The sequence below is a fragment of the Haliotis rubra genome, unplaced genomic scaffold (genome assembly GCF_003918875.1).
Source record: "Haliotis rubra isolate DU_JTF1 unplaced genomic scaffold, ASM391887v1 Scf122, whole genome shotgun sequence".
Lineage (NCBI taxonomy): Eukaryota > Metazoa > Mollusca > Gastropoda > Lepetellida > Haliotidae > Haliotis > Haliotis rubra.
In genome coordinates, this window is record NW_025765137.1 from 1,935,601 (window position 1) to 1,958,479 (window position 22,879).

General features: G+C 40.4%; 1 protein-coding gene and 1 long non-coding RNA gene across 3 annotated transcripts; both read right to left on the minus strand.

Annotated features, from left to right (window-relative positions):
* Positions 1–1,803: 1,803 nt before the first annotated feature.
* On the minus strand, positions 1,804–6,564 carry LOC124265920 (TSET complex member tstB-like). 2 transcript variants are annotated; one of them, XR_006895591.1, is made up of 4 exons: positions 6,254–6,563; positions 3,841–3,964; positions 2,711–3,005; positions 1,804–1,844 (listed from the first exon to the last, which is right to left on the minus strand). XR_006895591.1 is itself a non-coding variant. In XM_046700763.1 (4 exons), the coding sequence occupies exons 1-3, from the start codon at positions 6,334–6,336 to the stop codon at positions 2,719–2,721; spliced, it is 435 nt and encodes a 144-aa protein (XP_046556719.1). In that variant the 5' UTR covers positions 6,337–6,564; the 3' UTR covers positions 1,804–1,844; positions 2,711–2,718. The 2 variants fall into 2 exon arrangements, 1 of the variants encoding a protein (XP_046556719.1); XM_046700763.1 differs by having other exon boundaries at positions 3,841–3,905; positions 6,254–6,564.
* A 12,900-nt stretch (positions 6,565–19,464) lies between these two features.
* LOC124265921 lies at positions 19,465–20,586 on the minus strand. Its single transcript, XR_006895592.1, has 3 exons — positions 20,525–20,586; positions 19,763–20,066; positions 19,465–19,510 (listed from the first exon to the last, which is right to left on the minus strand). It is a non-coding gene; the product is annotated as an uncharacterized LOC124265921 (long non-coding RNA).
* Between the last annotated feature and the right edge of the window lie 2,293 nt (positions 20,587–22,879).

Consider the following 22,879-nt stretch of genomic DNA (forward strand, 5'->3'; position numbering starts at 1 on the left):
TGCTCTTAGAGATTTAAATATAATCGTCGGGGGTGGGGTGGGTTGTATTCAAAGCGCCGCCTAGTCCCCAAGCGAAACTATATTTATCGGTTATACGTAGCGTCACCGATGTATTCAGCCGAATATATTTGCAGTGCCAGTTCTCCATCCCCATATACTGGGGATTAAAATAATAATTATTTCAAACAAGCGTGAGGCGTTACCAGAAAGCCTACAGCGATAAAGAAGTAATATACCCCGGTGACACTTTAGACACATGTCAGTGTCTCTCGTCTTGAGTTGACTCCATGATCTATTGGTTGTAATATTTGTGTTTCGGTAAAAAGCAGGACACTCCAGTGTGAATAACGCTGATTTGTTGCCTCATAGTGCTATCTGATTTTACGCTTCTGTAACTGAACCCGTGAAATCCAGAACAGACTTTAAAAACTATTAATATTTTGGTGTCATATTGGTGTTTCATGGATGGAAGATATTTTTGATTCAGCTGTGATATTGCTATCATTCGGTTATATTGTTGTAGCGCTACATTCACTCTCTGAACTAATTGTTTCAATGTCGTTGAAACAAACGCTGTTGGTGTGTTCAGAACAAGTGATATTTAACATCTTCATGCCTGTGGGTGTTACACTGTGACCTCCTTTAGCAAGATTAAACAAAGGAATGTACGGTGTGCTTTCTCAGACTGACTGACTGAGTTTGGTTTTACGCCGCTTTTAGCAATATTCCAGCAACATCACGGCGGGGGACACCGGAAATGGGCTTCACACATAGTACCCATGTGGGGATTCGAACCCGGGTCTTCGGCGTGACGAACCAACGCTTTAACCATTAGGCTACCCCACTGCCCCTGCTTTCTCAGAGTGGACATATATTAAAGGTCACATGCAACCAAAAAATCAAACATAATTAAAACACAATTATCACTTATTCATGACATATAATATACATTGCTGGTTATGAAAAAACATATAAACAAAATTATAAGCGTACAATCGCAAATCAAAAGTGCAATATTTTGTACTTGGGTTTACTTCCCAAGAAACGAAGCAGCCGGGATACCGAACCCAGTCAGAGCGGGTGGGTGTGCACTCAAGTGTAACGGCTGGTTCATTTGCAGATTCCCTCAAGGCTCATTGTGTGTGTATATATAGAGATGTTGGGTTTTGTAAATACATGCTCATTTTTTGTGTATAACATTTGGCAATCAACAGACATCATAACATGTCATGTGTTCAAGTATCACACCTGCCTGTCTGTGTAATTACATAATGTGACAGAGACCGAACTCGGGCCATAAATCAATGCGTTTTGTTTATGGGGTATACCATGATTGGTGTTCAAATTGCATGTGGTCAGTGATCGAAGTTGTGTATTGAATATTGTCATTAGCAGACAGGCAGGCAGACACACAGGTGTCAATAAAACAAGACATTGAGTTTTGTCTGTGACAGCGACATATCTATACTACCCATCAAAAGTTTAGACTCACTAGTCTGCATGTAGCCACTTACTTTAGTCAACTGTTCTAAACTAGATTTTGCAAAATATTCCATACTGTTTAAAGGTACTGTTTACACATGAACTGATGTATTGTTAAACAAATTCGTAATGTTGAAAAGCTTATTGTCATGAGTTCAGTAAATGATGAAAATCAGTGTCCATACCGAAAGGTATCAGTGAATCTGCAAAGTTGTGCTTTTTACGTTGCATGTGACTTTTAAGTGGATAATGTGTGTAGAAGTCTAGTGTTTATAAACAACATATGTATCGTTCATTTTCAGGAGTTTCCGACGCGAGTTTGTCAAAGATCATTCAAACGTCAGTACATCCGAGAATGGCAACTGAAAAAGAAAAGCACAATATAAGTTATAGCATGAATGAAGATGGATGGATTCCGTTATCTGCTACAGGAAATAGCACTGATACCCGACAGCAGGTGTACCATGATGGCCACTGGGTTGTATAGATTGTACTCTAAACAACTTCTTCTTGATATGTCAGCTAAAACATCCTGTTTGGTGAGTTGAGTTTCAATGTTGGGTTCAGGATTATTGTCAGTTATATGGGAGATGGATTTTTCTGAGCTGACATATCAAAGGTAGCCTTTATACTTTCACATCATTATTCACACATCAACTTAAATGAAAGAGAAAATGATTTTTTAATCAACAAGACTGCTATAACCATTGTAGTGAAAAAGATGAACCGTGGGTTTTGACACGCGACACATTACTACAACCTCTGCTGGTGGAGACACATTGCTATAACCTCTGCTGGTGGAGACACATTACTATAACCTCTGCTGGTGGAGACACATTACTACAACCTCTGCTGGTGGAGACACATTACTATAACCTCTGCTGGTGGAGACACATTACTATAACCTCTGCTGGTGGAGACACATTACTACAACCTCTGCTGGTGGAGACACATTACTACAACCTCTGCAGGTGGATAAGTGTGCACACAACTATCCTCCTCAAATTGTGTCTGAGGCGCATGAGTGAGTGAGTGAGTTTTAGTTTTACGCCGCTTTTAGCAATATTCCAGCAATATCACGGCGGGGACATCAGGAATTGGCTTCACACATTCTACCCATGTGGGGATTCGAACCCGGGTCTTCAGCGGGGCTTAACCTCTAGGCTACCCCGCTGTCCCCGTGGACTTTAACACTTTGAAATCCGAGTTACGAAAGTGGTGTCTCTACCTATCTATCTATTTCCCAGCGTTGATGAGAGCCTGAAGAAGGGCGGCGTCGGAGGAACCACTGCTGCCGCTGCTGCTGCCGCCGCTAGAAATGGGGACGGGGATTGGGATGGGGTAATCCTCGGAGGAGGAAGAGGAGGATCCGGAGCTACCCCCACAACAGCCGCAGCCGGAAGACCCGGATGAGCCTGATGATCCTGATGAGTGGTAGTGGTGCACGTGCTTCACGGAGGATGAGTGATGGTGATGACGATGTCGACGACGGTGATGGGCAAGGCTGACACCCAGAAGCATAGCTGGAATCACAGAAAATTATAAATCTATATTTTATCGTTGCAAAATTTCTCTTGGGTACAGTGGAAGTATGCTTTTAAGTTTGAGAGATCTGGCATTAGTGATGAAATTCTCCTGTAAATAAACGAGTCTAGGCAAAGAAACAACAACAACAAATTACTATCGTGAGCAACACCTGTCGCCTTTGGTTATAGCATTCGAAAAGCCGAAAGCACATTATCACCTGAAAAGTAAGCTAATATAAGGCCATTCTAAATAACCTAGATCGATGAAGTTCATGTGAGAGTGGACCGCCTCCGTGGTGTAGTGGTTAGAGCGTCCGCCCGGAGAGCGGAAGGTCGCGGGTTCGATCCCCGACCGCGTCATACCAAAAAGACGTTAAAATATGGAACTGGTTGGTCCCTGCTGGCGCTCGGCATTAATGAGTACAACAAGGACTGGTCGGCTCGGAGTCAGTATAATGTGTCTGAGTGGGGTATTCATGCTTCACTGCGGCATGGTATATCAATGAGCTAGCACTATAAAACCAGCGCTAGTACATGCAGCCGCACATACACATACACACGCATGCACGTCGTCATATGAGCGAAATATTATTAAGCACGACGTTAAACCAGGTTTCACCTCACCTCATGTGAGAGCGTACGCGACACATTCATCATGCACATGTTATTAACATAAACAAAATAAATATTATTTATTTACAAAAAAAGAAGAGCAAAAGTGCTTTGTGACCCTTTCGTAGAAGCAAGTCGCAGATTGTATTTATACAAGAAAGAACTGTACCAATATAGAGTCTAGATGAAATATCATTCGATAAAATTTGAATGTACTCACCAACAATAACGAGGATGAGAGAGAACTTCATGATGCCCGTCTTGCTATCCTTTGCGACAGAGGAACTGGTCAACAGAGACAAGTTACCGTGTATATATACCAGATCTCTCTTCCCACGTGGAGCCTATACAGAGACAATGAAGTCAACAGGATGTGGTCTTCTCAATAGTAGTAGCAGCAGGACCTGTGGAGATTATCTTGTCTCCTACAAGTTTACTCCCTCTTAAGTTGTTATTTTAACCCTTCTGTCTAAAATAAGCTTTGCTGCATCATCAAGGGATGCTTGATGTCGCATGAAGGAAAAACTCCCTGAAGCTGATCGCAGGAGATCGTATTTTTTATTTAAAACCAGTGATGGGTAAGTGAAAAGATCAATGTAGAAAAGTACTATAATAAGATAAATATATACTCGGAAGCTCGATTGCGTTAACATCTGAATGACGTCTAAATGGTATAAACTGACTCCCATCTTCAACTATTTTGGCAGTAAGAGCTACTCGAGATTTTAAGTTTAATTTTATCTTCACTTTGATCTCAAGGATAACGTGTTTTGCCGTTTTTGCCCAACGGATCTGTCTCGTCTGATAACTAGGACTGTCTGTGCCTTTGATTACTTGTATGTGCTTCCGGAGGTTGATGAAGATGCTTATGGACGTAACGTTAACGACTAATAAAAAACTCTCTCTATCATATTTAGCATTTTAGCATTTTTTAGCATATCTACCCTTTTATTGTACAGGAACCTGTTCTGCTATTTTATGTTTTGTATTGCACGCATTCAGCTTGAGACGAGCTTCAAATGGAAAACACGTGTTTGTTCTGTAACATCCCAATTTTGATTCAGTATGGCATACGTTTTTTCTCAGTCACTCTTCAAGCGTGTGAGTTAGTTCAGTTTTACGCCGCTTTTGGCAATATTCCAGCAATATCTCGGCGGCACTCTTCAAGAGTGACTGGGATTGGTCAGCATGCGCCACTTGGAACAATATACCTATTTCAGTTGTATCACAGCCTTTCAGCTTGATGTGGGGAGGAAATCCCGAAGCAGATCTAACATGTTTACAACATTGGTGAAACCCGTGAATAGCCGTATGGTGCTGAAAAAACCCAAGTAATACAAGTGAGAAGCTTGGATTCAAGCTCATGATCATACTATACTCAAGGTTTTCAAGTGAGTGGGCGAGTGAGTTGTGTTTTACGCTGATTTTAGCAATATTCGAGCAATTTTAGGGCGGGGGGATACCAGAAATGGGCTTCACGCAATGTACCTATGTGGGGAATCAGCGTGAGGAGCGAACACCTTAACCACTAGGCTACCCCAGTGCCCCCAAGGATTTCAAGAAGGTGGATAAATTACTGTAGACCATTAATTTTGACAATCATCTTGCATCACTCAGTTGTTAGTGTTTGTTTCTAGCCGGGTTTTTATTGTTTGAAAATGAAAATCGTACACATGCAAATTTCACGCCATACACCAATCATCTTTCAAGAGCGATTACTGTACAAACAACTATGGTCATAAGGAAGTGCAAGTGGTGGGTGATGCTCTCTCAAAACATTCATTATTATCATATCAACACTGATTGACTTCGTTATATCTCCCAATGTTTTCAATCGTAAATTATAAATGAAGTTCCCCTCATATTTTTAAGAGTCTATAAGGATTCTGGCACACCCAGGGGTCGCAAATGTGTACAGCTAATTGCGGTGCCTATTGTCCGACTGCATTTCCTCCTCTACTGATGATGCTATGAGTGCATGAAGGCTTCCGGTGCTTCCCTCTGCCTTACCCTCACCATATGGACATATGGGACTACGTACATTATCGAGATCTGGACTGGTAAGTATATACGAGAAAACCGTGCATCACATGAGTGAGTGAGTTTAGTTTTACGCCGCAATATATTCCAACAATATCAAGATGGGGGACACCATAAAAGGGCTCCACACATTGTACCCATTTGGGGAATTGAACCCAGGACTTCGGCGTGACGAGCGAACGCATTAACCACTAGGCTAAAACACACACACACACACACACACACACACACACACACACACACACAGCATCAACTGTAAATCATTACCCTTAATCTAAAAAAGGAAGGTTTTTTTATGTATTTGTAGAATGTATTGAGAAAATAGAGTTAAAAACTAAATGTGATCTCGTTATCTAAAACCATTTGATATATTTTGTGCAATCTGAAAAAAGTGCGATCGGACCGTTATGGACGTTTGTTGTCTAAAAATATGCTTATGTACATATCGTCTTGGGAAACACTATGCATAATGTTAAGCTTCTTTTCAAATAACACCTATACTCAATCAAATTACAACCTTGACTATGTGGTGTCTGAGCAACTGTCTATTAGTGGCAGTCGCAGTTCCAAATGTGTAGCGGAGATGACCTCACCTGATGTGCACGTCATCTTGGTGTGACGACACAACATGCGCCCAAGTCTTTGAACGATCTGCAACGACGCCCTTCTGTTGCATACGGGTCTTCGGACTGTGTATTGGTTGACGACTGCAGCCCAGGGCTCGTGCAACTGCTGCAGCGGACAGTCAAGTATTACATTTCCCATGCCAAGCTCACGTTGATGATTTGTGAGTCGAGGTATACTCGCTTTGTGATTAAACTTGCACTGTTTATGCGTTTTCCTGTTATTAGCTACCCTGCAATGCGCGTGATAGCTAAGGCGATCACGTGACTCTCTGCACGAGATTGCTGTGTTTCACGCTTTTCAGCAAAACCTTTGACGTCGGTCGTCAAGAGTGAATGAGTGAGTTTGGCTCTACGCCGCTTTGAGCAATATTCCAGCAATATCACGGCAGGGGACACCAGAAATAGGCTTCACACATTGTACCCATGTGGGGAATCGAACCGGGTTTTCGGCGTGACCTGCGAACGCTTTAACCACTAGGCTACCCCACCGCCCCCAGTCGTCAAGAGCGCGAACAGACAAGCTACATGTGCATGATACAAAAAGAACCCCAAAAGCATTATCCCTCCTCAAAACTTTAGCAACAAGTTTCTATTTGTGTATATGTGAAAGACTGGAAAAGGACATCAATGCAAGAAACGTGCATTCTAAGACAGATAGGAAAATCTATTCTTCTAAGTTAAATCTTCAGGTATATCGATGATCTGATTGCGTTCGGTTATGGTCAAATACCCTAAATCTTTCCACTGTATAACCTATACAATTCTTGAGATAAGTGTAACCGGTTTGATATTTTCATCTAGGCATAAGGATTCGTACTGACACAACTATCCACAACACTGTGTGAAAACACTGCTAATATAGACTTTCCATTTGTCAACTTTCGAGCAATCAAACCAGCTGATGGTATCTACATTTTGCTATATTTTACTTCAGAGCGTTCGTTATCAAACGTTGTTTGATCATGGCAAGATTATTCAAGCTTCGAAAACAGTTCTGTCCAAAGGTGGAAGGTATTTCCAATTTCGACGCACCAGTGACACTTGTCGGACCATTCGTCACCACTCGCCCCTTTCCGTAACCTCCAAGAAGACGGCTTGTCCCGGAATAACAGGAGTTGGTCACGAATGTTGTGGGACGGGATACTGTCATCGTTTCGTGAATACCTGCTATCATCACTCTGTGATACTTCTCCATAACGAGTCGGAAAAGAACACTGAGCTCTGCCTTCTGCAGCGATTTCTTATGACTACGGGTTTTATTTATATATATCTCATTGTCATTGATGATAATTTTTGTATACCCTTAAAGTGTGAAAAAGAGTAAACGCATGCAACGCTCATGCAGTATAGACTTGGTTTTACAATTATCACGTGAAACTGTTATTGACATTATTGCGTGAAATTGCCTGCCCTATGTTATTGCACGAAAGCCACAAAATCCTCTCTACAATGACAAGAGACGTATCTACCATAAAACGTTTTAAGGGCTGGTTTTTCGAAGTATTAAACCTAGTAATCAATGTGAAAGATAAATTTTAAAAATTCATGACAAGAGTGTAAATATTCCGCCCCAACCTGTTTGGAGGGCATTGTACGCGAGTCTTTTAAAGCGCCTCATTCTATGGGTTGCCTCCCTTCGATCGTTGCTATGGAATCCCTGCTTTTTACCCGAGTGTGTCTCTGAAGTTGCCAGAGACACGCTTGTGATTGTTGTATCTGAACGTCTCCTGTCTACATGACAGGCGTTAACGCGTTATTTCTGGCTTTACTTCTGTTGCGTGGGTAAAACGCCGTATCAGTGTATTACTTTTTGGCCTTCTGTTTGAGAGCTCGTCCTCGTTGCACATTGAAAATAAATACATGTATTTTATTTTTTGCAAAGAGGTTTTATTTACTCCAAAGCATCCGAAATTAAATTACAACAAACATCCGTGACTTCATCCGAAGGTGGTAACTGAAAAAGAAAGATTTTAAACGTGATACACGATTGTTTGACATGTAACAGCACAGAGAATTCTTGTTAACAATAGTCATCCCCTTTGACCGACAAGACCTCAACCAAAAAACAAGGCAGTGGTAAACCTCTCGCATTCAAATTAGTGAGTGAGTGAATATTATTTAGTGACGCAGAAAACAACATATACGGACGACCTGTAAGCTAATTATTGAAAGCATGAACAATGTTAAAGGGCACTGGGGCAAAACGACACGCAAGCAGGACCTGAGTTTCTGGTCCACTTTTGTCATTGTTATGACGTGCAAGGAAATGGTAATCACTATTCTGCTTGTAGGGGCGGGTAGTGGCCTAGTGGTAAACAAGTTTGCTTGTCACACCAAAGAACCGGGTTCGACATCGGTGCCAAGAATGGGAATCCTAGTTTTCATGTTCCCCACAGTGTTATGGCTGGAATATTTTAGTAATAAAACCTTAATCACTCACTAACACCTGCCCTGAAAATCGGACCGCGATGACGTCACTAACGGACGTTATGTCATTAAAACGTTTGTGTAAATTATCATTATTGTGAGATTCTTATTTTTCGTCTTTCTTATAAGTTACAGAAAGCTGTTTTCTTTACCTCATAACCTATTTCCCAGCGTTGATGAGAGCCTGAAGAAGGGCGGCGTCGGAGGAACTACTGCTGCCGCTGCTGCTGCCGCCGCTAGAGATGGGGACGGGGATTGGGATGGGGTAGTCCTCGGAGGAGGAAGAGGAGGATCCGGAGCTACCCCCACAACAGCCGCAGCCGGAAGACCCGGATGAGCCTGATGATCCTGATGAGTGGTAGTGGTGCACGTGCTTCACGGAGGATGAGTGATGGTGATGGCGATGTCGACGGCGGTGATGGGCGAGGCTAACTGCCAGAAGCATAGCTGGAATCACAAACATACGTGATGCCGTCTGTTTTGCTGCGCAAATGCAAGTTAAACATTTTAACCTTCTCAGATACTTGAAGAAGATTACAGAAAATTACATGTATATGAGAGATGTATTACATAACATGGTTTCCGATTATTTGTGTTTACATATTTCAGGATTGAAGCTAATGGACATATGTTCCCCGTAGCCCAAGATGTCAATATGGAACGTCAGCAATAGACAGTCGCAGGTGAGTGTCGCATAATCAGTCGCAGTTTTATCCCAAACAGATTTCAACAGGTGTCAGAGGCAAGAATTGTAGGAATAAATGACACCAGGTGTTGGTGAAGTTAACGATAGTTCCTGGTTTCAAATGTCACACAGACGTTAATGGGGATTACTGATACTTGTGCTGATATTGGTAAGAACGTTTTTTGCTAAAGGATGACATATAGACACGTACAAGGAAAATAGAATTTCAGCAATTTAAAATTTAAACTGTCCCTATATTACCCAGAATGTTCATTTTTACTATTCATTAGAGGCATACTAAAAAGTAACATTGTGAAAGAAATTTCCATCTATTATCATCGCCAGGGAGCAAACTCTACATCTGAAAATGGATATTTTGAAAATAATCGGGACCGATGATGCAAAATATCTTTCATGAAATATACTCACCAACAAAGACGAGGAGGAGTGAGTATTTCATTGTCTTCTTAACCTTAGAAACAGAGAGCTGATGAAGTAGAAGAAGGTTCCCATGTATATATACCATAAAACCCTTCTCATGGGGAGCCTGTACAGAGACGATTAAGTCAACAGGATGTGGTTTTGGCGAGAGCAGAAGCAGCAGGACATGTTGAGATAATCTTATCTCCGATGAGATACCTGGGCCTTAAGCTGATTGGTAACACCTTATCTTCAAAATAACTTGCTACATCATGTCACGTTGCTGTTTCAGTTCGCATCTCAAACCTTTATTATTACAATTGGTTTTCTTTTCCAAACAGGTAAGGGAAAGATTGCATGTATATATATGACGAGTGTACTTAATTACGACTTATTTAGAATATATTTAAAATATGACACATCATGTCAATGTGACCATTGATTATGAGAATGTTTTTCATTACTTCCTTGAATGCCCATTGTATACAAGTCAAAGACATAAAATGTTACAATCTTTAGAAAGTATTGTTAAAATTAGAACACTGATTGGTATTAATCGTATCTTACATGGCAATGCAGATGTCTCATTTACTGCAAATCAGAATGTTTTCAAATATGTACATATCTATATCTCTCCAACAAAACGTTTTCTCAGTTAACTTCTGTTGTACATATGCTATTATTGGGAGAGGGCTTTTCTATCAATAAACACAATCAAACCTCTCAGTGACAAACCTGTTTTCATTTTCGATAGTAATTGATAGTAAAATCAATTTTGAGAAGAGAAATCATTTATCATTGAATCACAACAAAGTTCTATTTACCCACAATCAAACTTCTAAGTAACGAACCTGTTTCAGGCTCACCCTGCTCTACTCACAAGACAGTGGACTGTTCCATTATACCCGTAGGTGTTACCCTAATTAACCTTCTAGTTCAGTGTCTGTCAATTGGGTGTCTGTCAAATGGGTGTCTGTCAATTGGGAGATAACCACGGGATCGGGTGGTCAGGCTCGCTGGCTTGGTTGACACATGTCATCGGTTCCAAATTGCGCAGATCGATACTCATGCTGTTGATCACTGGATTGTCTGGTCCAGATTCGATTATTTACACATCGCCGCTATATAGCTGGAATATTGCTGAGTGCGGCGTAAAACCAAACTCACTCACTCACCCTTCACCGTGACGTATCTACTTGAATCTCTCCAATCCAGAAGGGAGTGAGTGAGTGAGTGAGTATGATTACAAGCAATGTCAAGGCTGGGTACAACATATATGGACTTGGCAAATGGCACCCATGTGGGGAATCAAACCCGTTTCTTTCGGTGTGATACGCTTGGACCACAAAGTTACCCCACCGAATCTGACAATCCAAAGACGTATATACTGAGTGTTGTGAGAGACTTGTTTGTATTATGAACACATGCCAAATCACAGACACATTGTGCGATTATATTTATTACAAATTTGCAACATCAGTGATGCAAATTATGTCTGTCTCCGTGTTCATGTAAATACTTGACTTGCCTTTTCATGTGTTTGTAATGGATGCCACCAGTTGGCAGGATACACTCACCTGTAGCAAAATCTGGTATCATCGTTGCTTTGATGGTACACGTGCAGAAAGCATGTTCAAATTTGATACATCAGTGACCAAAATGATTTCAGAAGCGGTTTAATATTTCATATTAAGTTCACGTGATCTTTTCAGGAGATCAATTCACAATGCATGTATTTATGACTGGTGCCACTTGAGGGCAGGATAAGCTAACCTTTCGCTACGATCGGTATCATGGCTATTTAATAGTTACTGTAGTTGTATACATATGTTAAGGCAATATTTATATTTATCTTCTTATGTACACGGGCAAGAGGCGTTACCAGAAGGAGCATTTAAACAATCAACAGTTTATCAATGTCTATTTCCTCTACAAGCAGGCTCTTTCCAGTTCATTTGAGTAATTGTGTAAGGGAAACATTGTGGAATTTTACCGTTGCTTAACTCAAGCGAGTGAGTGAGTTTAGTTTTAATCCGTTTTTAGCATATTCGAACCCGGCTCTTCAGGGTGACGAGTGAACGCTTTAACCACAAGGCTACCCCACCGTTCCGCTTAACTCAAGTGAACATACAGTGAAGTGTATAATTATGCACATGAACACGAAGGCTATTACATTTTGCACACACATTTGGAAATTTTGTTAAAACTGGTGGTCTTCCATTGATGGGATTTCATTAAGTGATGTATTTGGTGTTTAGGTCCGCTTTTAATGGGCGGGTTACAAGGTGGTTGAGTGAGTGGTTGAGTGAGCGGTTGGGTGACTGATTCAGTGTGTGGTTGAGTGAGTGGTTGAGTGAGTGAGTGGCTGAATCAGTGAGTGGTTGAGTGAGTGAGTGAGTGATGTTTTGATCCAGCTTTGAACAATTTCATTTCAGCTAAACTTCAGCGAAACTGTGGTACAATTGCGAAATGTTTCTTACACTGCTGAATCTCACGGCTAGGGGTAATATGAACTGAAGAATCACAGTAAGCTGGCTAGTGTAAGCGCATGCATGATATTCGGAAACAATACAAAATCCAGTGTTAACGATCAAACAATTTATTAGTATCTTGAAACAAAACAAAATCAACAAATAACGATACAAGGTTACATTGATAACAAACAACTGTGAACAACCTGTACAAGTGCGAGGATATGGATATCCCATCTGAAAGAAGAAAGCAAACGTTAGGTGTTATTAAGAATGTACTTTTTTACATATTCTAAAGAGGTTATATCCCAAAAATTCCAAATCCCAAAACTTCCATATCCCAATACTACCACACATTGTTAAAACAACAACTCCTCATCACCCCAAGAATGTTGTTGCTATAAGCTGTGGAAGGTTTGGGATGTGGAAGTTTTGGGAGGATACCTCTAAAGATATTCTTATTTCAATATTTTAATTCTCAGCAGTTGCATAAACAAAGTGTCAGTGACCATCGGACAAAAGTGAAATATCAATACTACGAATTCCCACTCCACTGTGTTAATGTGAATCGCAAACATGGTTGTCGATCCGGGATATACGGTAGCCATCGAGTTACACACGAAGGCTAGAAGGCCTGAAGTATCACGTGACATGACCATGTGAGTTTCCACATTACCTGAAGTACCTTTCATTCCGCGTTGAATGCGTGAGTGAGTGAGTGGGTTCTTTGGGTGAGTGAGTGCGTGAATATCATCATCAGTTTCTCAGCTACATGTTGAATATGTCTGGTAAAGTGAGTGAGTGAGTTTAGTTTTACGCCGCGGTTAGCAATATTCCAGCAATATCGCGGCGGGGGACACCAGAAGTGAGCTTCACACATTGTACCCATGTAGGGAATCGAACCCGTGTCACTAGCAGCCCACACCGCCCCGTGTGAAATAAAATATAACCCAGACACCCACAAGAATAAATGGGTAAGGCAAGCACTGTGAAGGCAACTGTTTTCAGGCAACTTACGTTACTTTTAAGCAACATCAGTCAGATTGTCGCCCTACCTCATCATCTATTTGCCATTGTTGATGAGAGCCTGTAGAAGGGCGGCGTCGGAGGAACCGCTGCTACTGCTGCCGCCACCGCTGGAGATTGGGATTGGGATTGGGATGGGGTAATCTTCATCTGAGGATTCAGAAGATCCGGAGCTTCCTCCACAACAACATCCTGAAGATCCGGAGGATGAAGATCCTGAAGATCCAGATGACCCTGACTCGTAGTGATGGATGTGTTTCACCGAGGTGGAGTGACGATGACTGTGACGGTGACGATGGGCAAAGCTCACTGTCACGAGCATGGCTGTTGGAAACAATAATGTTTGAATTAGTTGTGAAACTAATCAGGTACAGATGCCATGAATTATATCTATAGGAAATGTGATATGTTGTAGTGTAACAGTATTTATGCACAAGTATGTCATCGCATTGTAATGAGGATACTAGAGAGAGAGAGAGAGAGAGAGAGAGAGAGAGAGAGAAGAGAGAGAAGAGAGAGGTGAAGAAAGAGAGAGCGAAGAGAGAAGAAAGAAAGGGAGAGGGAAGAAAGAGAGCGGAGAGAGATAAGGACAGAGAGAAGGAAGAGAGAGAGAAGATTATAGAGAAGAAAGAGATATAGAAAGGGAGAAAGAAGAGAGAGAGTACAAAGAGGGAGGGGAGAGAGATGGAAGAGTGAGAGAAAGAAGAAAGTAGAAAAAGGGAGTGGAGAGAGAGAGTAGAAAGAGGGAGGAGAGAATAAAAGGGAGAGAGAGGGGTGGTCTACCTTGCGTCATCACTTGATCTTAATACGTCACAGTGGTAATACGTCACAGTGGTAATACTTTCTGTTTTCATTTCAGCTACATCCTACCTACTTGATGCTCTGATTACTGACTTTAAATTTGAAACGTCAACGCCAGAGAATTACCAATCTTGATTATCCAACAAAACTGATTGCAGGAGTAGTATTATGCAATGCAACGGTAAAAAGTGATAACAACAGGTGTTCACGAATACGGTCAGTACGTCCTGCCCTACTCAAAAACACAGTCGATCATTAAACATACTGTTCGCTCGTCTGGTTACTTTATGTATGATATATATATATATATACATGTATATATATTCCGCTGCGTTATTCAATGCTATTCGACTGGGGCAGGTTTGGATATAACTACAGTGAGTGAGTATGGTTTTACGCCGTTTTTAGCAATATTTCCGCAATATCACGGCGGGGGACACCACAAATGGCTTCACAAATTGTACCCATGTGGGGAATCGAACCCGAGGCTTCGGCGTGACGAGCGAACGCTTTAACCACTAGGGTACCCCACAGCCCTACAGCTACAGATTTTGTAGATATGTAGAGGGTTGCACTGTTGAAAAAATTACAAAAATTGAAAAATTAAATGCAAAATACAAAATTTAGAGACTGACTGGCAGAGTATGGTTTTACACCGGTTTTAGCAATATTCCAGCAATATCACGGCGGGGGACACCAGAATAGGTCTTCACAAATTGTACCCATGTGGGGAATCGAACCAGGGTCTTCGGCGTGAGGAGCGAACGCTCTAGCCACTAGGCTACCCCAACGCCCCTACAAATTTAGAGAAAATGGGAAATAACAATACTTTTTTTTAAATGATCAGAGCCTGATCTTTCTCAATATGAATTAGATAATAAAAAACAACAACAACTACGTGTATATACTCAAGCCATACATACCAAGAAGCACAAAGATGGTCAATTTCATTTTGAATTCTGTCTGTAGGGCTGTGTGAAGAGAAATGGATGATGATGTTGTATCTCTGTGACTTATATACACCACAACACATACCAGCTACTGACTGTAAGAATGTCGGTGTGGTCACAATGTCCGTGTTTGTGGTTGGAGATTAAGTGTGATTAAGGAAGAACAGGTCTGTGGTGTAGGTGTGACATAATCCAGATTATGGCATAGTTTGATAAGATCAAATGTATTTCATTGTCAGCATTCTTTATGGGGTTTTTCATCCACATTGCTGAATTTTATCTGTTTCTTGTAGCAGCCTAAATTAAAAAGTCTAAAAAGGAGAACCAGACAGATGAGAAATTCAGAACCTGAGGGAATCTAGACTTTAGGGTTTTAACATTGCAGGGAGGGCTAGGCAGTAGGGAAAATAACGTGGTTCAGGGACTGTGAGACAGACAAGGATTATGCTTGTGTTAATAAATACGATATTTGTATTAAGAATTGTGATCCATATATCATGTCAACTTTTACTCAAATACAACTTTTTTCAACCGGTCATTGGAGTTAGTCATTGTATCCATAATTCATGATAATGCATGTAATGTATTATGGAATTATGTTCCATAGAAGTGTGGCACGGTGCCAACATATCAACGTTCGGTATTTACATATATGTATTTGTCCGCGGCTGTTTGTATAAACGATTACGGAAGGAGCGTCTTGACACACCCTTATGTATTTTATGTCACCAGAATACGCCTCCAGGTTGTGATGACACAATATGACATTTTACAACAACAGATAATATCTTTATACTGCATGGTCTAATACAAACATATCTTAGCTTAAATGGTGGAACGTACGACGCATTATTCGTGGATTTTGCAAAGGCTTTTGATTCTGTGCAGCGGAATAAACTATGGGGACTTCTCAAATCGCACGGTCTTAGTAAAAGTGAATAAAATGTTGAATAGTATACACGAAAATGTTAAAGTGTGTGTAAGGAATAAGCATGAATTATCTGAACTTTTTATTAGTGAACTAGGTGTTAGACAAGGATGTTTTTAAGCCCTTTCCTATTTACGTTTTCATTAATGAATTGGCAATGCAAATATGTGACACATGTACGAATGGGATCCAACTACCCCCAGATACAATAGAAACTATTTCTGCTACTCTTTGGCGATGATATTGTATTATTCTCTAGTACTGTTAGCGGTTTACAGAAACAAATAGATGAATTGGACACATTTTCTGACCAGAATAAATTGTGTGTAAACAGAGACAAAACCAAAATTGTCGTCTTTAAGAAAGGTGGAAAACTTTCTAAATTAGCAAAATGGTATTATAAAGGGCAACTACTCCAAACTACCAGTGTTTATAAGTACCCTGGCGTATAGTTCTCTAATAGCCTTTCCTGGTCCATACACACAAAACAAGCGTAAGAAAAAAGTTTCTTGGTGTAAAACCGAACACATGTAATATTATGGTTTACGGAGAATTGGGTAGATTTCCATTGTTTAAATATTCCACCTTTAAAGCCATACGGTATTTAGTAAGATTACTGTATATGCCATGACACACGTTTGCGAAAAAATGTTAGGATATGATGAAATTGTATGACGGAAAAGGGAAAAGAAATTGGATGACTGATATTAAGGAGTTGTTGTACAAAACAGGTTATGGTTATGTGTGGTGTGATCACAATGTTCAGACCCATGCAAATATTATCATATCATTTACACAAAGAATGAAAGTTATGTATTTCCAATCTTGGTCGGAATCATTACTTCTATCAACAAAATGGTTATATTAATATAATCAATGGAAATCGGACTATTTAGCAAAAATCGACGTAAACAAGTTTCGTATATCTCTCTCTCGTTTTCGTTGCTCTTCCCATTTATCATTTATTGAAACTGGCAGGTATGCAGGTATACAAAGAGAAAACAGAATATGTCAATTATGTAATTTGAATACTGTTGAGGATGAATTACATTTCCTTCTAATCTGTCCTGTACGTATGACTCTACGAACTAAATACCTAAAGCCATACCATTATAGGTGTAAGAAAATTACATGTAATTCCACTCTTAACATATACCACCACGTTATTATTACAGAATAAAAAGGATTGTTATAGAAAAGAAATTGTTAATGACTTCTAACTACTCATGTAAATTAAATGTACTACAAGCCTGTGGCCTTTTTAAGTACAGAATAAAGATTGATTGACATTTTAAGGATTTGAAGAAGTCGCGTCTTTTGTGATATGGGAACGAAAAACTCGTTGTTGTATACTATTGAGTGAGTGAGTGAGTGTGGTTTTACGCGCTTTTAGCAATATTCCAGCAATATCACAGCGGTGGACACCAGAAATGGGCTTCACACATTGTACTCATGTGGGGAATCGAACCCGGCCCACCGCCCATTGTTGTATATTTAGAGATCGTGACTTATTGGGATGAGAGCGTCATGGTGTGGAATGGGATTTCCAGTAAAGAGTGAACGCCACTGGTCATCACTGACGGTAACCTCAATACCCAACGGTAGAAGGATTATATCCTACGCCTTACGTGCTTCCGTTTATTGGCCAACAGCCAGACCCCACACTTCCAACGTCGATGTGGACTTTCTGGCAAGAACGTTCATGTGTAATTGATCACCAGACCCATTTGGGATACCATTGACATATCGGCTGCGACCACAGATTCCAGACCCCAGACCCCAGACAGAACGTGTGCAGATGCTCCATGATGAATGGCGACGCATCCCAAGTGACGTCATCAGGTAACTAAAGAATTTTGTGCGGGGAGTGTTTGAATGCATTCAAGTCAATGAACTGAACATTCAAGAACTTGATTTTGGTTTTGCACGTTCGCATTGACAATTGCAATTAATTTGCTATTGATAGTCTCAGACAACATATCATTTCCATAGAAACCAATAGATCCATTTAAATTGTTACAGTGTCTCCGGGAGCTGGGAGATTCAGACATGAACCTGAGCAAATCTAGACTTGCTGATTTAATACTTTTGCACTGGGTTGGGCTGAAGGAGAAAATGTAGTGGACTGGGAGAAAGACTAGTATATGTCGTAGAGTGTCTGTCTAAGTTTTACATTGATGTTCATTCTGTTAATCACTGGACTGTCTGGTCCAGACTCGATTATTTACAGACCGTTGCCATATAGCTGGGATATTGCTGAGGGCGGCGTAAAACTCAACTCACTCACTCACTCAAACGATATATAATGCCGTAATAGTAGTGAAATGTAACATATGTTATATTTCGATTTTCACTTACTCAGTAACATATCGGGGATTCGAATCCTGAGTCCGTATAGCTTGGTATCCCCCTCAGAGGCATATACCTTTCACTCGCCCTCACTGACATGTTCTTGTTAAAAATGAAAAAACATATTGGTGGAGGTTAGTGGTGTTCCGATTAATTGAAATAATCGAAGATTGGTCGCAGTGGCCAAACGACCAAGCAATCGATCACATTTTCTCATAATCGAACACAAACGATTTTGGAACCGCTGTAATAGAGTTTGAAATACTTGATGATAGAACATATTTAGGACGTTGTCACTTCACTTTCTGAAAAGTCATGACTGAATATTTCTTGAAGAATCTGGGAAGTTTATGTTACACTGGAACTGAATCATTTTACACTGGATGTGAAATTTGCAAATGTAATTTGTGAGTTTCAAAAAACAACAACAGAGAACCAAATGTTTTTTCTTTATACTTATCTGCAACTACAACCTGAATAGGAAAATCTAAAAAATGACGCGAACCATTTTTTTTCGACGATTGGTCGTTGGTATTGAACCAATCATCAATTGTGAGATTTCAACCAATTCCCAACACTAGTGGAGGTGGCGTTTGATGCAGGTAGAATGGGACATGCTTACCCTTTACGGGAACTCCTGTTGTCGTCACTGATTTTCTGCCTTACTTTTCCATGATTGTCAAGAGTATTTTGACTTTCACCACCAAGTCAATCCCTTTGTTCATTTGAGGCTTTCACTATCAATTCAAGTTACGGATAACTGAGTGAGTGAGTGAGTGAGTGAGTGAGTGAGTGAGTGAGTGAGTGAGTGAGTGAGTGAGTGAGTGAGTGAGTGAGTGAGTGAGTGAGTGAGTGAGTGAGTGAGTGAGTGAGTGAGTGAGTGAGTGAGTGAGTGAGTGAGTGAGTGAGTGAGTGAGTGAGTGAGTGAGTGAGTGAGTGAGTGAGTGCAAGCTTAAGGATGGAGGACATGTCTCCTCTCACGACCAGCACTGATTGCACGTGACCTGTTATAAAAGAGACACGTCATAGACTCCTATTTTCGGCAGCAGGACGGCATGCCTTTGTGGACAATACTCAAACTACTTTGTAAATTCTAATGATTTTATTTACGAAAAACATTAACAGTAACAACATAAAAAACGCAGGACCGTTGAGGACGTGTGCAGTCTGAAAAAGAAGAAAAGAACCATTTGAATATAGGTGACTAAACAGTTTCGATAATGATAAGAAATTGCTGCCATAGGTGCACTTTTGATTACCATACGAGCATTTTTCGAACAAACAGCAATTGCATAACTATTTTGTTTTTTGGTGAACTGTCAACGCCATTTTAACAACACTTTTACATTATATCTTTATTCCATGCCTAATCGCTCAAAGGTGAACGAAACATATTTAATATACTTAAAGATATCTTACCGTTTCATTTATTTGCCAGCGTTGATGAGAGCCTGTAGAAGGGCGGCGTCGGAGGAACTGCTGCTGCCGCTGCTTCCGCCACCGCTGGAGATTGGGATTGGGATTGGGATGGGGTAATCTTCATCTGAGGATTCAGAAGATCCGGAGCTTCCTCCACAACCGCATCCCGATGATCCGGAGGATGAAGATCCTGAAGATCCCGATGATCCCGACTCGTAGTGGTGGATGTGTTTGACGGACGAGGAGTGATGATGATGGTGATGATGACGGTGACGATGGGCAAGGGCCACTGCTATCATCATGGCTGTGAAAAAGAAATTCACCAGTTCAACACCAACGAAATTTACTGTTCCTTGGCTGGTTCCATGCCATGGCAAACAATTGTAGGGAACCAAATACTGGTGAAATTGGTACTCTAAGGACATTTGGTTCAAATCATTCAAAAATTGTTTTATTATTTCAGCTGTTATATATAATCGAAAACAAAACAGTTAAAAACATTTATGAATGCAAGACACGTCATGTTAAAGTTAAAGACACGTCATGATTCTGTAATAGATTGAAACAAACTCACCAAGGAAAACCAAGACTATTTTGAGATTCATTTTTTTCGCTATTCTTCTTGGAAGGCGGATGCAAAAGCAAGAGATGAATGATGAAAAAACTACAGAAAAAAATCCTTTTATACAATTATTACAGGAAGCAAATGTTCGGTATGGCGCGGTAAGAAGGTATGTAGACGATGTATATAAGGAAATATACCATGGTGTATCTCCGCTTGGGGCGCTTCTTTCAAGCTGTCACAGGAATCTGGGCATTCTGTTGGACGCGATACTTGGGCGATATCATAATGTAATAAGAACACTGTGACTGTAAGTTAGATGATTGAGGATGAATTCCATTTTGTTATGATATGTTCAGCTAATGAAAGCCTAAGATCAAAATACCTACCGTTTGTCTGTACATCCTATAATATAAAAACTAGTTTCATCAATGTAATGACATCTAATGATCCAAACGTTATTATTAAGCTACAATTTTATTATGTTCATTATGCACTATGTATGAGACGTCAAATTTTGTAAGTTGTAAGTTCCAACCTGCTGCTTGTATCATCTGTATGTGGGCCGGAGGAGACACATGCTGAATAAACAAATTGAATTGATACAACGTCGCTTTATGGCACGAATGACGCGAACGTGTAAACTATTGGTCGCTGATGATGTTCACGAAATTTAGTGGGTTTAAAGTGAGTGAGTGAGTGAGGTTGCAATATCCCGACAATATCACGGAGATGACGAACGAACGCTTTAACCACCAGGCTACCACTGATGTTTTCAAAGCTTCATTGACTGTACCAGATGTTTTAGCCTGTTTCAAGTAATATACGTTTATATTGAAGAAGCGTAGGGTGAGTGAGTAAGTTGAGTTTTACGCCGCACTCTGGCAGCGGTCTGAAAATATTCGAGTCTGAACCAGACAATACAGTGATCAACAGCATGAGCATCGATCTACGCAATTGGGATGCAATGACATGTGTCAACCAAGTAAGCGAGCCTGACCACCCGATCCCGTTAGTCGCCTCTTACGACAAGCATGGGTTGCTGAAGACCAGTTCTACCGTGGATCATTACGGGAATTCATTAAGTAACCATAATATATTTACATACATATATACATATATATATATATAAACTTCAGATGACATTAACTGCTTCAATACCGTGTGTTAGTGTCCTAGGTTCTACCTATATCTTTTCGTCGAAATGCGTACAACAAACTACGGAAGTAACGAACTGAACTTCGTGGTCCCTTTGCCTTTGCCATAACCGGAGTTTACCCATCATATAGATACATGCATTTGTATAATTATGTATATGTGTACTTAGAGTATGATATATTTAATATGTCCTAGCAAAAGTTAAATAGTGTATGTAATTTACCACGCGTACTGACATCTTTTCATATTTTTTTGCTTCTTTTTTGCTATTCATTATCAGCTGGAATGTTGAAAATATGTCACAATTGGTGTTTTTATGCTTTTCAATGGTTTACACGTTGTTGCCATAGCTTTCTACGGAAACAGTTGCAGATTACAAGAATAACTTCCTACTACAAGTTCTGTCACGTTTGTCATCAGTAAAGGAAACGTTGGTATAAAAGCACATCACTTCGTGGTTCGGTCGTAAACAATTAAACATTGTGTGACTCTCACTACAAAATCTTGGACAATGAACGCCACTCTGTTGTCGCTGTTCGTTATTGGTGAGTAGACGAAATATTTATACTAACGTGAGATGACTTTCATTGGGAGTATCGTCCATACATTGATGACAATACCCTTGCTAGACAGTTTTAAAAATGTTGTACTATAATTATCGAAAAGAAAACCATGCCTATAGTATGTGAAAGATTTGTACACACGCAATCCTTTAACTGTAGATTTCAAGTGAAATTTAACTTTTAGAGATGATATTTTCGTGTCAAAAGACATAATGGAAAGATAAGGTGACCATGTATCATCAAAAACATCCTTCAAACTTGCAACAGTTTGTGTGAAATAAGTATTATGTATTGAATGTAAAATGTATACAAAACCGGCCTCAGTGGCAGAAAGATAAGTGATGTCATTCGACTGTGACGTCATGGTAACAATGATGTCAAAATGGTCTGCAAAGCGGTGTGATAGGATTGGAGTTATAGCTTTAGATTTAGATTTCGCTTTAGTTTACCCAATACCGTGGATACCATAAGCATTGTGCCGCTTTAAGCGACCTGGTCACCTATGCTCCCATTTTTTGTGATGACGCAAGCGTATTTTTTTCTCAACTGCCGGTGAGAATGTCATTACATTATCAGTATCATGTTGTTTCAGTGTTGCTGGTGACCGTCTCCATGGCAACTCTGTACCAGTATGGCGATAGCGAGCCGGTGGAGATGGAAATCAGGTATGACGAACCACCCCTTCAATCACCACCATCATCATCAGGATGCTGAGGATGAGCCAAGGAATACTGGCGGTGAGACATTTCACTTCCTTCCCTCCCCTTCTTCTCCACCAGTTTACCTCCTCGACCTCCCGTCGTATAGCATGTATATCCTGGCCTGCTATGAACT